This window comes from Amblyomma maculatum, chromosome 1, assembly GCF_055883805.1.
Source record: "Amblyomma maculatum isolate TAMU_Amacu chromosome 1, ASM5588380v1, whole genome shotgun sequence".
In the NCBI taxonomy this organism is placed as follows: Eukaryota; Metazoa; Arthropoda; class Arachnida; order Ixodida; family Ixodidae; genus Amblyomma; species Amblyomma maculatum.
In genome coordinates this window covers 396,579,825-396,596,513 of record NC_139344.1, presented here as the reverse complement: position 1 = coordinate 396,596,513, position 16,689 = coordinate 396,579,825, and the positions used below count along the sequence as shown (strand labels likewise).

Sequence of the window (16,689 nt, the reverse complement as noted above, 5' to 3'; positions counted from 1 at the left end):
CATGCGACACGCTTGACTATCACGAGCCACATAAATTAGCGTCTCGTACGCGCAATGAAAGTGCCAATTAAGAGCGCTTGCGGCACGAACAAAACCATTTGCTGCATACATTTCACCCTGTCTCAACACGGCATAGTATATGGAGCTTAATATTTACAATATATTTGAACATTCCAGAATATTTTCAGCATACCAATTGTCAGTTAAATATAATTCACCTCGAACTAATTTTCGCGGAAGTACAGTTTATGAAGTTGCTCACGAGTGGAGTTTTAGTAGTGGGATGTTTGCTGGGAACAAGCTGGTACATTTGCTTTGATGGCAGTCCTAAAATTTTTCATTAAGGTTCAGTCTGAGTTTGGCGCCACGTAGTGCACATGCAACGGCTTAATCGTTTTTGTAATTGAGAATTTTCGCGGCGGCTTGAGAACGATTATGAACTTTTTTCTATTAAGCATGAAACGCCTTTAGCCCCCGCTGTCGGCGACCTTGAGGTGATGAGCCGAAAACGAGAGCCAAAGATCCGCGCACCGGTTTCCCGTCATCCAAGGAAAGTGTCCGCACCCCAAAATTTGTCCCTCTCGACTATCGAAATTTGGATTCGACTTCACTGAATTCGCCATACCCAAATTTAGACATTAATTTTGGCCACATTCGGATGAGGTGAAATTCAGAGGGTTCCTGGGGCTTCATTTTGAGGGAGGTCCAGAAATTTGAATGTAACCACTGAATTCGCCATATTCAAGTTAGGTTAGACACCAATTTTTGCCAGATTCGTACAAGGTCAAATTTTAAGGGTTTAAAGAGAAATTTTTGATGTGCGGATATATAGCTTTGCGGACACGCTCTGTGGACGAGTTCCCTATACGCTTTCCTGCGACATAAGCCTATTAATGCTTAATAATCTCCTTCATTGCACGCGCTATAGTTGGAAAGATGACCTAGGCTCAGAAACTAAAGCGGGTATTGTATGCGCACTGTATGCATCAGCCGTCGCTATTATAGTACGTTGAGCGAAACCATGAAGTGAAAACAATAACACGCATAACGACGCAAAATGACCAATGAAATAAGTGAGATTGCCAGATTAGTGATGCGCTTGCATGCAGTTTCAGTATACACAGTCGCTTGGAAGAAATGCACAGTACCTCGCAGAGATGGGCAGTCTTCGTCGGCGTAAAGTTCTTGCGGCTGATGTTGTGCAGCCACTTTTTTCTTCTAACAGTGTGTTTCTTGCCGCTCGGAATCGCGAAAAGAACAAAGCCTTTTTTCACGCCGGCTTGTGCACTGAAATGCGCAGAAACTGGGCATAGTGCTGCACTAAAGGAGCGCGAATAACGCGAAGTGCAAGCGCGCAATGTCAGGGAGCTCGGTCGTAGCAGCGGCGGCTGCCCAAAAAATGTCACCGACGAAAAATGAAAACACAAAAGAGCGAACTTATCGCGCGCTTTTCCCCAAGACCGCCCGCGGAGCCAATCACCGTCCGATGGGAGAGGTGAGAGAGGAGGATCGGCGAGGGCGCGCGGCGCGGCGGCATAGTTCACAGAGTCGTTACTTTCAAATTATCAAGGGATTGTAGTGCGCGCGGGGACGTGTCGCCCCAGTCGGTCGCGAGCGGTCGCCAGGAGCACTTTTTAAAATAGTTTATAAATTATGCGCTCCACTCAAACCTTCCAAATTTAATCCGAATGCTCACAAAGGCTACCTATATGGATTTCTTGCATTAGAATATTCCTTTCACTTCCTTTCTACCTTCTCTGTCCTCATGGTTTGCTTTGAAGTGAAGTTCGCTCTGCACACAACCACGCAGATATTTTTAGACACTTAGACGCAGCGATCATGCCCCACGACTGATAATTCAGTTAAGCACCACATCAAAAGCCCGCATTTCCGAAAAAGGCAGAAACACTAGCACGTGTATATTGAAAGGAAATTCACCGAGCAAGCAGCTTAAGACAGGTGATTGCCCAGTGCGAGGCCACGCGTTGTAGTTAGGTCCCAAGCAAGAGCCTTTCACATGTCACATGCACCTCTAGTATACTGTTTTGGCCACAGAACGACTCTTTATGCAGCGCTGCCATTTGTAGTAGAAAAAAAATTCAGCACAAAGTTCTGGTTTCGTGGCAGGAACAATTGCGTTTTGTCGCAAAAAACGACAACAAACAAAACAAGTGTCGCGGCAATTTTTGTCTTGCACAATATAAAAAAAAAAACGGGATGCGGGATCGGAAGTGTGTGCGTGTGTGTGAGTGGGGGGGGGGGGGCTGTTACACACCTCTTAAAAAAACATAAAACACGCTTATGAAAAAAAAACCTGAACATATCTTTATTCAGGATGAAGAATAATTAGTTACTGTATGAAAGAAAAAAGTGCACAAAATGAAAGAATGGTGCCCTTGAAATTAAAGCTCACAGGTAGTACTTCTCGCCTTTCTAAAATGGGCACGAAGCGGTGCGTCGTTGGTGGAATGAATGAGAAGCGAGAGCGCGGGATGCGAGCGATGCCATCTCTTCAGATTCCCTCGGAACGCTTGGATGGCAGCGCTGGCAAAGAAATTCGCACAAATACGGCGCATTCATCTGTATTCAGCTCTGAGCCCGTTATACCTAGTGGCACGGGCAGAGACATATTATATATATATTTTTTTTTGGTGGGGGGGGGGGAGGGTAGCCTCACCATAATTTATATGTATTCAGCTCTGCCATGCACTCGTAAACGTTGCCGTATTCGAACAACAGACGACACAGTTCATTTGGCAGCAACACTTTCTTCTTCAGGACTATGAATAATTTACTGGAGCTAATCATTTTTGTTTTAACCGTAGAGTGGTGGCCATATCCATAGGATTTTGAAGCATATGCTTTCCCAGGAGCGCCAAACAGGTTCAAGTTTCGGAGCTTTCTCGTATGTTCAGCGTGCTCAACCCTTTGAGGGTCGAATTTAAAAAAAAAAAAAAAGCTTTCCCAGATGGTCAAATTAATTTATTGCGGATTTTGAAAGTTCAATATGAGTAAACTCAAGGAAAAGTTGTAGAAAAAATAAGAACCGTATTTTGAAGTCAACATTGTTCGACACTGCAAACTCAGGAACCTCAGTAAACAAGGAGAGCAGGAATACCTTGTGAGCTTCGATGATAAACAAGGTATCAGCAGACCCAATGAAGATGGAAATCGGCTTCTGTAGCCCCTGCACGGGAGTAGCCATAAAGATAAAAATCCAGTTTCACGCGCTTCCGTTGCGATCACGATCACGTGGCGAAACCGAAACCACGAAAAGGCGGCGTTGCTGCAGACCGAGCGACGCGACACGCTGCAGCTAGGAATCACTTCTGTTTATCTTCGCAAGGCAGCACAATACATTTCAAGCGCTTCTTGCAAGTCCTAGGAAGTGGCAGGACCTCCCAGTAAGCATGTATATCATTAGAGCGCGAAAATTCAAACGGAGGTTTGAAACCGTACCGGTACGGCAAAGCCGCCGCCGTACATTTACGGCAAAAACCCTCAAGGGTTAAGTGAAGCGTGTATATGCTGCTAGTGCTGATGCTGTTTGATATCGCTACAGCGACAAGAGTGTACAGCAACCACAGATCGTGAGATGGCCGTAAGCGGGTTTTCTGGTGATGTAATCGTATGGTACAGTTTTCTCAGTGCGTCACATGCGTTAGCTGTGGTGCTCAAACAGCTCCATCGCGTTTTGAGGCTGCTTCACCGCAAAGACTGTTTAAAACAGCGCGCTTTCCACCGTATTGGAAGGATCACGTGAATTCAACCGAGGGAAATACGAGTGTGTGTTAGAACAGAGTGATGCTAGTGATGCCAATAAATAGTGAAAATAAACGACCAACGACGTGCCAAACGGCATCCGAAACCGCGGGACTAGCCGATGTGAGCGCCCATGTGGCAGCTGAGGCACGGCGTGAGAAACCAAACTATGTGACAGAGCTATATTTCGGAAATGGGGACTTCCGATCGCCGTCGTGTCCGGCGTTGCGCGTACGAAATACGCGGGCGCCACTGTAACACGCAATTCAGGTTCGGGGAGATCTATTTAATTGATCGCTGGCTGCCGCGAAGCCCGTCCGAACTGAAACCCCGCCCCGAATTAACGAGCGTCCGACGCCGGACTTCCATGGCCGTTGGCCGGGAGCGCGACTGGCATGCGCTACGCTTATACCGGTCTCCTATACGAACCCTGCAACGATGGCACGGCGTGCGAGAGTAGCGACGGAAAGAGTTGCTAGGCCGACCGCCGACGACGGTATAACGACTGTGAACGTGGGCCTATCGCACTCCAGGCACTCAAACGTGGCGAAGGTTAACGAACACCGGTAGACGTTCAGCGTACGCAGGTTCTCCCCGTGTGCGCCAGGAACAGCGACGGACGAGTGGTGCTGCATGGTGTAGCGAGCACGACACGGAAAACCGTGTGAAAAAGTGCTCGGCCATGCTCACAAAGCCGACACTATTTTCTACAAAACGGTGCCTTTAACGCTAAGAAAGGGTGTACATCGAATCTCAAGTTGACAGCAGCAAAAAGAGATGTTGGTGAAAGACAGTCGGTGCCACCTCAGACCTGAACCGCAGACTGAATTGGTGGACTCTGTTCCTTTGTCATGCAGCGAAGGTAGTGGTGCTTTGCCTTGATGTCTTAAATAAAAATCAGTCTTCTGCATGACTAAATTTTCATTTTCTCGTCGTATGCTAGCCTGGAAACAAAGAACCCCATCGAAGTTGCAAAAATCTGCCATTTCAAATTTATATCAGACAACTAATGGGGATCAAAGAAACAAAATTCACTATACCTCAGTAGACTGGTATAAATTGATTAATGAACTTCAGTCAGCACCACCACAAAAGAAACAGCGACATTCTCCCCTGCCTTCCCTGGACCTCCTTGTGCAATAGAGTAACTTTAATTGAGGTTCAGCTTTGAGCCACAATGCACCAAGTTGAACATACATATCTGAATATGCCTGGATGCATGCAACTAAGCTGGTTTCACAAAGCAAGCTCTTTTGCAGCAGGAACATATAAGAACTCGTGTAAAGATTGAAAATTGGATTAAATTGAAACCAGTTATTGAAAGCCACAGCTGTTTGGGGATTCTGACACTTAGAGAAATTGCTGCATAAGTGTAGACCAACGACTCAGCATGTGAAATTTAGTATAGAATTAGTACATTGCACTACTGTGCCAATGTATATTTGTACCAATGTATTCTTGTACCAATGTATATTTGTGCTACCCAGACATGCAACATCCAGCAGGCTTGAATGCCAAACCCCGTTTTGTATACACCAATTGCCCTATCCTTACGCTCACCCATCTGCATAAGCATTTCAGATGAACATAAAACCCAAGACTCCCAAAACAAGACTCAGCAGTTATGCTCTTAGATTTTTGTGAATAAAAAAATCAAGAAGGTATGCATCAGAATCTGGCACCAACGCCGATTGAATGACTAGTAGGTCAGGAATGAAGAATGGCAGGAAAGTGAAAAAAATGAACACTTTAATAAGCAATATACATTTCAGACTTACACAGACAAAGGTCTGATTAAAAAATATAAATTGGAAACACAGCAACAAGCAAATAGGTTATTTTAATGCAGTCAGGAAGATTCAAGCTAGTGCCAAGCGGAATTTAGATGAAATTGACTCAAGCCTTTGAAGTGTCTAAAGCTTCAGAACCTCGTGAACAGCCTTGACAATGTGCTCAGCATCAATTCCAAACATGTTCATCAGTGCGGCCGATGGACCACTCCGAGGGATTCCACGCACTGCCAAATGTTTCACTACAATGTTCTTCTCTTGGGCCACAGCTGAACTCACAGCATCCCCAATGCCACCTAGAAAAAAAAAAAAGACTAATCAGCTACAGACATCGCTAGGAAACTATAGAGAATACAGTCCTACCCATCAATACCCGCAACTGCTGCATTTGATGAATGCTTGCTTACGAAAGAGGGCAGTGCTGCCATCAAAATATGATTAGGGCATTCATCATCATCATCAGCCTGACTATACCCACTGCAGGGCGAAGGCCTCTCCCATATTTCTCCACTTAACCCGGTTCTGTGCTAGCTGCATCCACTTGACCCCCGCGAACTTCTTAACCTCATCCACCCACCTAACTTTCTGCCACCCTCTGCTACGCTTTCCTTCTCTTGGAATCCAGTTTGTTACCCTAAGCGACCATCGGTTATCCTCTCTTCGCACTACATGTCCTGCCCATGCCCATTTCTTCTTAATTTCCACTAGAATGTCGGTAACTTGAGTTATTTCTCTGACCCACTCTACACGCTTCCTATCTCTTAATGTTACCCCTACCATTTTTCGTTCCATAGCCATCTGGGTTGTCCTCAACTTAAGTAGAACTCTCTTGATTAACCTCCACGGTTCAGCCCCATAGGTGAGTAAGATGCAACTGTTGTATACTTTCCTTTTGAGCGATACCGGTAAGCTGCTAGTCATAATCTGCGAGTGCTTGCCAAATGCGCTCCATCCTAATCTTATTCTTCTTGTTATTTCCTTTTCATGGTCCGGATCTGCGGTTACTACCTGTCCTAAGTAGACATAATCGCCTACTACTTCGAGTACTTCGCTGCCTAATGTAAACTGCTGTTCCTTCCCGAGGCTGTTGAACATTACCTTAGTCTTCTGCATATTAGGGCATTACAGATAATAAAGTGTCTCCCAGCCCTATTTACAGCTTCGTCACTCCACCCTGCATTATAAAGTCATAAAAGCAGTAAAACAAGCTGGGATGTGCTCAACACCAATAAAACTGAACACCTTTACCATGCCGTATCATCGAAAACGCAAGATTTGAGACATCATCCAGCATGCTGTTCAACACCCATATAAATAACCGAATGTACCTATTCGTGGCTGAGTATCGATGCACAACTGCACAACTATTCAAGCCTGATGTCACCCAAGAAAACTAAGCTGGTGCGAATAATGACAGCAACATTGTCGAGTCATACATTGAAGTCATGCTGTGCAAGTATCTTAACCCAGCGATAAAAAAAAAAGAAGACCGAATAAAGTGACCAGGCAGATCTATTCCGAATACTTTTTGCAATTTTATACTTCTAAATTTCACCGTTTGTGACATTGAGAAAAAGTGAGCATTCTGCATTCGGCACAATGTGCGGATGCGAAGTGAGCATGTCTCACAGTGGAAGAGGCAATTTGAAACAAACCAGAACTGAATGACTATCAGTGTGCAGAAGAACCTTCCCACATCTGCTGCTGGTGACGAGCCTCCAGTCTGGACTGCTTCATGGTTTGCTTTGTGGGGTCGTCCCAAAGTGGCTCTGGCTATGAGAGACTCCATAGTGGAGGGCTCTGGAAATTATTATACCTGTTTCATTTTTATTTTTTTAACGTGCACTGACATCTCAAAGTACATGAATGCCTTGCTTTTCGCCTGCATCGAAAAGCGGCCGCTGCGGCTGGGGTTCGATCCCACATCCTTGGGCACGGTAGTCTAAGTGCCCTAACCACTGTAGCACCGCGGTGGGGGTAAACATCGGACGTGTGAAAAGACTGCCAATACTCACCTTCAGGATAATGGTCTTCAACCACAACAATGCGGCCCCCGCACTCCTTGGCATTTGCAACAATGGTCTTTTCGTCAAGGGGTTTCAGGCAGAAGATGTCTAGCACCCTCACATTGATGTTGCTCTTCTTGAGGGTCTCTGCTGCACTCAGAGCTTCATGGAGGGTGACACCAGCACCAATCACCAGGGCTTTGTCAGCACCACTCTTAAGCACCACCTGCAAGAGTACCAACTTTGATGAGATTTCAGCGCTCTGAATGGAAGCATTAAACCCCAAAATGACTGGGGTTCTTGACACTTGCATCCGTGCCTGGAATCCTACAGATGGAAACACTGAGTTGTTGCTGATGAGAGATGCATGAAATAGAGCTCAACAGTACTGATGTTTGACTGGTGCCATACTGTAAAGAGGTAAGCTGGCCATATTTAAACCACGGCTTGTCTTTTCAAAGTAGTCAGATCACTGCATGTAATTTTATGGTACGCATGTCCATGCGTACAATATCACTCGGCCGAAGAAAAAATTATTTCTCGACACCAGTGATAATGAATGCCCAACCCCAAATCCCGTGCTCCTCAAACACTGGGATCGAGAGGGCACCTAGCCTATGTTTTAAATCTGATTCTTGGCCAAATAGAGTTTCTTCGAGGCCGCGCAGCTCCACCATATTGCAGTGATATTTGTGATGTGCCTAGAAGAAGCTCAAGCACTAAAGTGCTCACATAGCATGTGGAAGCGAAGGAAGTGGCATGTACGTCCTTAGTGCACGAGCACCAAATGCACGCCTTTTTACCAATTAACCGTGGCACAATCCTCTTAATAAAAAAAGCATACAACAGAGTTCCAACCAAGACTTTTTAACACCAATATGCGACGAAATGCAGCACAAACAGAGGCCGGAAATTCACAAGCTTTTTACTAGAAATGACAAAAACGGAATAGCGTATCATGTGAAGTCCAAAGCTCCCACAGATATGTCCTGTTCCAACATTCAGGGGTGCAACAGCTGAAATAGGAATTGTAGCAATTGTATGAATGTGATTCAAAGCAAATCTAGGAAGAGCCACATATCACCAGCGCTTAGTATATTTCGTCAGAATCTGGCGAGTGCATATTTTTTGTAAATGAGTGTCTTGTACTTCAAGGAATGCTAGCACACACACAAAAAAGGGAATTTGAGACATAAAACAGAGGAGGTTAATTTTTCAAACTTTGGGGATCTAACATCTAACATGGTTTGACAATCTTGATCACTGGACCTTATCTTAATTGCTCGAAAGACTCATACAAGAATATTTTACTGCCTGCAAAATCTACAGCTTGTGTCGTGCAAGGACCGCTCCAAAAGAGCCAAATTCGAAGACATGACTGTGATCAGTCTGTCCCCAAAAGCGCGCAGTACAAAAGTAAAACAAAAAATGCTGATTCAAAAGCAAACAAAAAGCAGCAACCAAAAGGGAGAAGGGCAAATGCCGAAAGCAGGTAAGAAAGCAAGTTGTAAGCAAAGAAAACTAACTGAATTCAAAATTTAAGGCTGCTGCGCATTTCCCGACCTGCTGCTACACAGAATAAATTTCCCATGTACCACCTGAACTTACGTTGGCACAAGCCACATAAAAAAACTAGAGGTACATCCATTAAGATCATTCAGTGTAGTGTTGGAACAGTGCCCCAAAATAATAAGTACCACCACAGCCCTTCTCGCAATGTGACGCAGTATCAATGGTGTCTCGTTGCAAACTCCCCTTTGCGTTACGGGGATTTTTCACGGCATGAACTGTGAGCAGTGCGATGAAGCATCCTCAAACCGTAACGGGTTCAGCATACTCTAAGAGCGAAAGAGGCACATGGATGCAAGAGAAATATGAGTAGGCGTTAGAACGGTGTGAAGTCATCTCAATATAAAACTAAAAGGCCAGTGATGCGCGCAGCAGTGTCTGAAGCGTCGTGACTGGCCATATTATGGCCACAGAAAGTTCTCCCCAAGTATGGCAAACTTTTGCGGCTGGTCAGGGCATTTTGGCACAGCATTGCACAAATTCAAAACATTTCACGCTTATGACGCAGCTGTTGAACCCCTGAACATTTCATAACCATTTTAGTTATTGCAGTCAGCAGGCAGAAACACCGATGGAAAATGGATGCGGCATCACATCAAGACATCTAAAAAGGGAACACAGCACCCATGGCAATCCTGATGTCACATTGCAGAATAATACTCGCACAAATTGTTACCTTGCTCATTCCGATCTCGAAATTTTCATTGTTCGGGTAGATGACTGCCGTGTTGGGGCGTGACGTCCGGATGAACACTATGCCCTTGTAGTTGGCCGCCAGTTCACAGGCGCGCTCACAGGACACTGCATCGCTTGGATAGAAGACCACGCAGCCAGGAATAGTCCTAAACATGGCAAGGTCTTCCAATGCCATCTGGGATGGCCCATCTTCACCTGGTTAACCGGAAAAGAGAACAAAGTGTAAAAAACGCTGCACAGCAGGATAAAGTCCCCAACAGGACAGATGAAACAAGAACAACGAGCAATCTTTGTAGCAAGCCTTAAGCAGAGTCAACAGAAATATCACTTCATAGTTAAAACATGGATTCAGAACGCAATTCGCAACACCAACTTTCCAGCAAGAGGATGCAATGACATTCCAGTTTTCTGCTCTGTCTAACAAATTCCTAATGCACTCATGTAACCTCAACCCCACCTCTTACCCCAATTTTTCTCCAGCAAACTAAGTCATGACATGATCGACTCTTGAAGTAGAAAAAGCATACCAATAGAGATGCCAGCATGGGAACCGGCACACTTGATGTTGGCCTGAGAGATTGCGCCCATTCGTAGCTGGTCGAAGGCACGAGTGAAGAATGCTGCGAAGGTACTTGCAAAAGGGACAGTCCTTCCTCGGCATCCACAACCAATGGCCACACCAACCTGCAGGCACAACATTGAGTGGGCATGTAAGCGATGACAACTGTTCCCTCTACCTCACAGGCTTACCGAAGCAAGATTTTCTGCAAACGACAAGATGTGCAAGGATTGAACAAGATGTCATGGCACCAAGTCCCTTGCAGTGTTGTGGCTTCCCAAAACAGAAATTTCTGCTTAACTCATCCCAATCTCATTGTTATTTGCTTTATTAAGGCTAAAGCCTTACTGGACTGTTTGCAACTTCGTGTCATCAGAAAGCAAACAGAACTTTCTGGCACGTTTGTCTCAACAACATCATTGGTATCAACATCAGATTTTGAGATGCATTCAGGTACTATTAGTTTCATTACAGAGGGCTTACTAGAGGAGTCTCGTCACTCACCAGGTTTTGCTCAGCAATGAAGCACTCAATGAATCGATCTGGATGGGCCTTCTTGAACTTGTCCGAATACGTCGAGTTCTTGGTGTCGCCATCCATTGCCACAACTCTACTGTTGTTGGTACCCAGCTTGGCCAGGGCTGTGCCGTAGGCAAGCCTGGTTGCAACCTGCAGCACAAAGTGGCACCAGAAAAATGAGGCAGACAATTATGACAGCAAGGAGTTCTGGCACTGAAAGCCGAAAAATATAGTCTCCAATTACAACTACCCTGCACATAACTGCTGTTGTACGTTTCAAGTATCCGCATGTTGAGTTTTTACAGCAGTGCCACAGGCCTTGCCTCAACTATAAGCACCGTACTGTGCTTCACCGAAGCATCGGTTACCTCCTTTAACTTCATTGCAGCTAAAAAAGTATTCAATACGTAGCATTCTCAAGTTACACCAAAGGCCTAAAGAAGGCGCTGGCCTATATAAAATAAAGTTTATCACTACTACCAGCTTGGCATTTCCCTTAATGCCCAGCAGGTCTTAGAAATAGTAATGCATGCTCCGAGGGGTGAAAACAAAATTTGAGTATCCGTACCTGGCAACTCTCCCGAATTGCCGATTAACTTTCAGATTGTACAACCACTGCTGCCCTATATCTCTCGATAAGTTGCCTTCGCACGAGTAAAAATTGATTTTGCGAACCTGGCATTCATGGAATTTTGTGGCTTTACAGCGATGGCTAGGCAAGCAAGGGAAGGAGACTGGTCTTTGTCCAGTCCCATAGAGAATGGGCTACCTCATTCAACTCCACCCTTTATCTCACAACACTCCTAAATTGAACAATAAATGCCATGACTGACAAAAATGAGTCCTTTCTTTTCCTGGCTCCGCAACAGAAGCTAGGCTGGAAAAGCTGTCCGCGAGCATAGCCCTATTGGCATTAATTGGCTGAGAAGCCGATCAAGAGCAAAACCGTTGCAGGTGGTTATATTTCATGTCTGCTATTGGAGCTAAATGTGTATAAGTTAAGGATTAGCTAGGTCACCTGTATGTAGTGCACAGTGTAAATTTAGCCCAAGAAGAGATACTAAGAAACTGACGATCTTAATTTTATGAAGTTCCGTGCTTCGCGAGTCGAGACTAGAAATTAATTCCGCTAATCAGTGTACAACACTACACAACGTCTTTAGCCAGTGAGGGGCCATATGAGCATGCTATGAGCAAAAATAGAACTCTGATAGAAGCTAGTAACTACAGTTTGAGCATGGAAGCCCAAGTAATCATGCTAGAGATGCAAGACAAGAATAGAGCCTGCATGTCTACATGGTCGTTACCCTGGGAAGCAACAATGCAGACACTTTCAGCTCACAAATATCACCAACATCATCTCCAAAGAAGCCTTACTAATAGTCACAAGTTGTCTTCCCACATGGCTGAACATTAGTGCATTCCTTTATTTCTCTGTCTAGCCAAACTGCATTTAAACAGCCAGACTCTCTCCATCGTTCAAACTGCTTGGATTTAGGGTCAATGAATGGGAGTCATACTAAGATGCATCACCTTGTCTCCAATCTTGTAGTTGGGAGGTTCAGAGAGGCGGATGTTGGAGAGGTCGACTTTGGGTGCATCCTCCTTCTCTGGCCTCTGGGGTGCCAGCTTCCACGGTCCCTTGTTCACCATCTGCTTCTCTAGGGCTTCAATTGCGGCCGCAGCTTTGTCACCTAGTGGCTTGCCATGCCAGTTCTCAGCATCTTCGATGCCTGCCACAGAATGTGTTCTACATTAACAACACGCGGCCACAGGAGGCCACTATTTATTGCTCGACGATACCTTGAAGCACGTGCCAATGGCCCTGCCCAAAACTGCAGCGAAATTATAATCAGTGATGTCACACTGCCGTGAAGATCCCGGTGCCAAGTTAAATTCAAGGCAGGAGTGATGACAGTGTTCCAATGCTGTTCGTATATAATAAAATTAGAGTTTGTGAGGATTAATGTTGTTTTGACTCCATGCTGCTTTTAATTATGATTACACCATGGCACAATTGTTTCATTTAAGCAGAGACTTCCTTGACACCTATGTGTAAGAGTTGCAAACCTGGATGCCCAGCACAACTTTACTTCAGGAGTTTGAAACTGGCACCCACCTTCATGCAGTCGCACTTGATTAGCCAATTTCATGCAAAAAAGCTAGCTACTCTGACTTGTCCCACCGAAATCAAAGAAACTTTGTGTCCTCCAATTGTTGCATAGCAGTTTATGAGCTAGTTTACCAACAGACATGCTGCCTGGCACAAATAAAAGGGCACCATACTGCATTCCCAGGTGGCAAGTTTCAGTGGCTCTGCAGCAAAGTCTATGCTGGATGGAAAAGGAGGCAGGCCTTTGTCCCTATGCGACAGTGAGTGGGTTGTTAGCTGTTCTGAGAAGGGAGTGGAAGGGTGAAGGGGAGGATACGGAAAGGGGTGATGGCGGTCACTTCTCAAAGCCCGAGGACTAAAGCCAGTCTAGAGTTTCCCACCTAGACTGATGCAGAGCCACAGAAAGCTATCCACGATAAAGAGAACTAATAAGTAGCTGCTTGCAAAGACTGATGGGTGCAATAGTTATGATAGTGTTCTGCCCAGCACTCATCAAGACTGATACCAAACCAAATGTTCCATATAATTCATTGATGCCTAAATTCTGCAGTAGTGATAGCGAAGTTGTCTTAATTGTAGGAACTTCACGAGAGCTCAGAAACATACCAGCACCTTGACGACTCCATCACAGCATGTGTATTCATTACCAATATCATTGCATTGCTGCAATACCATTATAGTAAAAGGCCTGCTACGCTGTTTCTACGATGGTGTAGTTTGTTGGGTTTAATGTCCCAAAGTGACTTATCACGAGAGATTCTGCATAGGAGGGTTCCAAATAATTTTAATTACATTGGGCTCTTTAATGAGCACCGAAATCTCACTTACATTTCACTACCACTAGCCAGTTCAATGGAGAAAATTCGAAATGAAAACAACACTTAACCCTCCAAACTTGTGGAAAAGATGACTGTCTGCCTGCGCTCGTAAAAATTCTCAAGACTGCAGGAGAGAGAAAAGAAAAGGATGCGAAAATGACGCGAGTAGTGTCACTTTCGCATCAGCGAAAAGTATCGCGGGAAGTGTTGAGGGCAAGTATCGGACGCTCTCTGTGAAAGAAAAACTGGCAGCCATAGAAGAAGTTGAGGCTGGAACGAAGAAGACCGCTGTGGCATTGAAGTATGGGATAACGAAAAGTATGCCGACAATGATTGTGAAAGCAAAAGACAAGCTGCGAAACAACGCAAGTCGCTTCGCTCCTGACAGAAAAAGGCTTAGGAAGGCGGAGCATCCCGAGCTTGGGAAGGCGGTTCTCCATTGGCTTAAACGCGCTTGGAGCTCCAATCTACCAGTAAGTGGACCAATATTGTGAGAGAAGGCCGAAGAACTATCTGTGCGCTTTGGAATTGACGATTTCAAATGTAGTGATGGATGGGTGTCGCAATTCAAGGAGCAACATGACCTCGCTTTCAAAACTAAGCGGAGAAACAGCAGCGGTGAATGAAGCGTTTACTATTGACTGGCAGCAGACGCGTCTTCAGAGCCTACTGCTTGAATACTCCCCGGCTGATATTTATAATGCTGATGAAATGGGACTATTCTTCAAGCGCCTGCCTCAGCAAATATTGTGTCGCAAGGGGGGAACGTTGTACTGGCGGTAAGCTGAGCAAGGAGCGACTTACAGTCATGGTTTGTGTCAATATGGATGGTAGCCACAAGCCCGAACTTTTCGTTGTGGGCAAATCAAAGCACCCGAGGTGCTTTAAAGGCGTCCGAACTCTACCCGTTTCATATGCAGCAAATTCACGTGCGTGGATGACGCAATCTGTGCTTGAAGAGTGGTTGCGGAAACTGTGTGGTGTTCAAGCGTGATAAAAGAAGTGCTGATGATTGTCGACAACTGTCCCGCTCACGCTGATGTGGAGGGCCTGGAGGCAATTAGTCTTGAATTCCTCCCTCTAAACAACTGCTCTCCAGACCCTGGATCAGGGGGTGATCAAATGTCTGAAGACAAACTACAGGAAGCTACTCCTTGGGAGGATGCTAATATGCATGGACAATTCCATGTTGTACAGCATAACATTGCTGTCGTCTGTGGGAATGCTAGCTGACACACAGAGTGCAGTAACGCCCGCAACGATATGGAACTGCTTCCAGCATGCCTTCCGCATACCAGGCTACAGCAATGATACTGCACTTAAAATGAAAATGAAGACTGCCTCCAAATGGAGAGCGATGATGCAGGGCTAGTGCTTTCTGCCCTCCAAGCACACAACATAGCTGCTGACCTCAGTGAATTTGCAGCTGTTGACGATAACCTCTGTGTGTGCAGAGAAGACACTCTGGACGACTTGGCAGCCGAGGCGCTGCCAGCACAGTACAGCAGCGAAAGTGAAGGAGGAATCTGAAGAGCAATCCTCTGCGACAGCAGCACAAGCCTTCAACTACCTTGCCAGGGTCCAGAAATTTGATTACAGCAGAAAATACTGAAAAAGAACTGGCTGCTCTTATTGGAATAGAGAACTTCTGAATGCACATGTAAAAAATAAGCAATCAACAATTCACGATTTCTTTAAATGGTCTAGTCAGCCATAGATTTCCAATAAACTTGTTCTGGATCCTTCACCTCTGTTTTTATTGTGTAATAAAAAAGTAGAAGGGCTTAAAATGTGATTTAAGTGGATACTTAATTATAATGTGCACTGTAATCTTGCTCGGAGACATATGCGAGAACTTCCTATAATCCAAACTTTGGATAATTCTAACAAAAATCCTGGGGTCCCTTCGAGTTTGAAATAATGAGAGCCTACTGTACTTGTCCACAGAAGTTAATTCCCCGTAGAATTTTAGGGTCATCATAAAAGCAACAAAGAAGCCCATGCCAAACCATTGTGTTTTAGATTTGATGGCACACAGGCAAATAAAGACATGCGACAAATGCATTCATGTCGAAGAGTATAGATGGCAGCAAGTTACAAGTTCCAAAAGTATTCGAAACCAATTTAAAGTCGCTCAAAGTCAGATGGAAAGGTGCGTTGCAGTGCAGGGCAAAAAAGGGGCTCTCAAATGCCGAGAACTCCACCCACCCTTCGCATCAGACTGTGCGACCAAATCTGCTTTGAAAACTGACGAGTTGCAAAATTGGCAAGTACAAGTCTGTAGTTTACTTCATGACAACGAAGACTAAGGGCGACTGCTATTTGCTGTATTTGCTTTGTTAGAGCTGCAGGGGAGCCTGGCTGCTGTTGTCACATGCCAACAGGCTGACCTACCGCAGTATAAGAGCACTGAAAACTGGGGCAACTGTGTGTGCTGGCACCACCGTAGACTACTGCATTATGCTACATGCATATTGGCTTCTCTTTAGAAAAATACCACCTGAAATTGGAAAGAAATGAGGTCGACGTATATGCAGGTGCTTACACATGCATGCGGAGTTGACCTAGAGTGACACGCTGTAGGCAGTATGTGCCTTCCATCAGCACTTGTCCCTGTTAGCATCTTATTAGTCAGGCCGCGTACAAGGTGGAGTGCCATACTTTTTCATCTTCATAGCTATTCCTCTATTAGATCCATCATTCTGTTATTAAGCATTTCATTGTAGCTCCTTCTGGCTATACTTTACAGGCTTTACAGACCCAGCAGCTCTGTCTCAAAACCATATTGAGCCCTCAAAGCCTGGATTTAAATGAGACTGACTCTCCTCACTGAACTTTTCAAGCAACAAGGACAGTT

At 45.1% G+C, this 16,689-nt stretch overlaps 1 protein-coding gene across 2 annotated transcripts in view; it reads right to left on the bottom strand.

Annotated features, from left to right (window-relative positions):
• Positions 1–5,496: 5,496 nt before the first annotated feature.
• Positions 5,497–16,689, bottom strand: part of LOC146208638 (transketolase) — a 39,592-nt gene continuing 28,399 nt past the window's right edge. For both annotated transcript variants that reach the window (XM_084595603.1, XM_084595606.1), the window contains exons 6-11: positions 12,435–12,634; positions 10,887–11,051; positions 10,351–10,507; positions 9,804–10,018; positions 7,568–7,784; positions 5,497–5,848 (exon numbers count right to left, since the gene is read on the bottom strand). In XM_084595603.1, the coding sequence (XP_084451729.1) occupies positions 5,676–5,848; positions 7,568–7,784; positions 9,804–10,018; positions 10,351–10,507; positions 10,887–11,051; positions 12,435–12,634 (1,127 nt within the window). In that variant the 3' untranslated portion in view covers positions 5,497–5,675. The remainder of the gene's footprint in view (positions 5,849–7,567; positions 7,785–9,803; positions 10,019–10,350; positions 10,508–10,886; positions 11,052–12,434; positions 12,635–16,689) is intronic.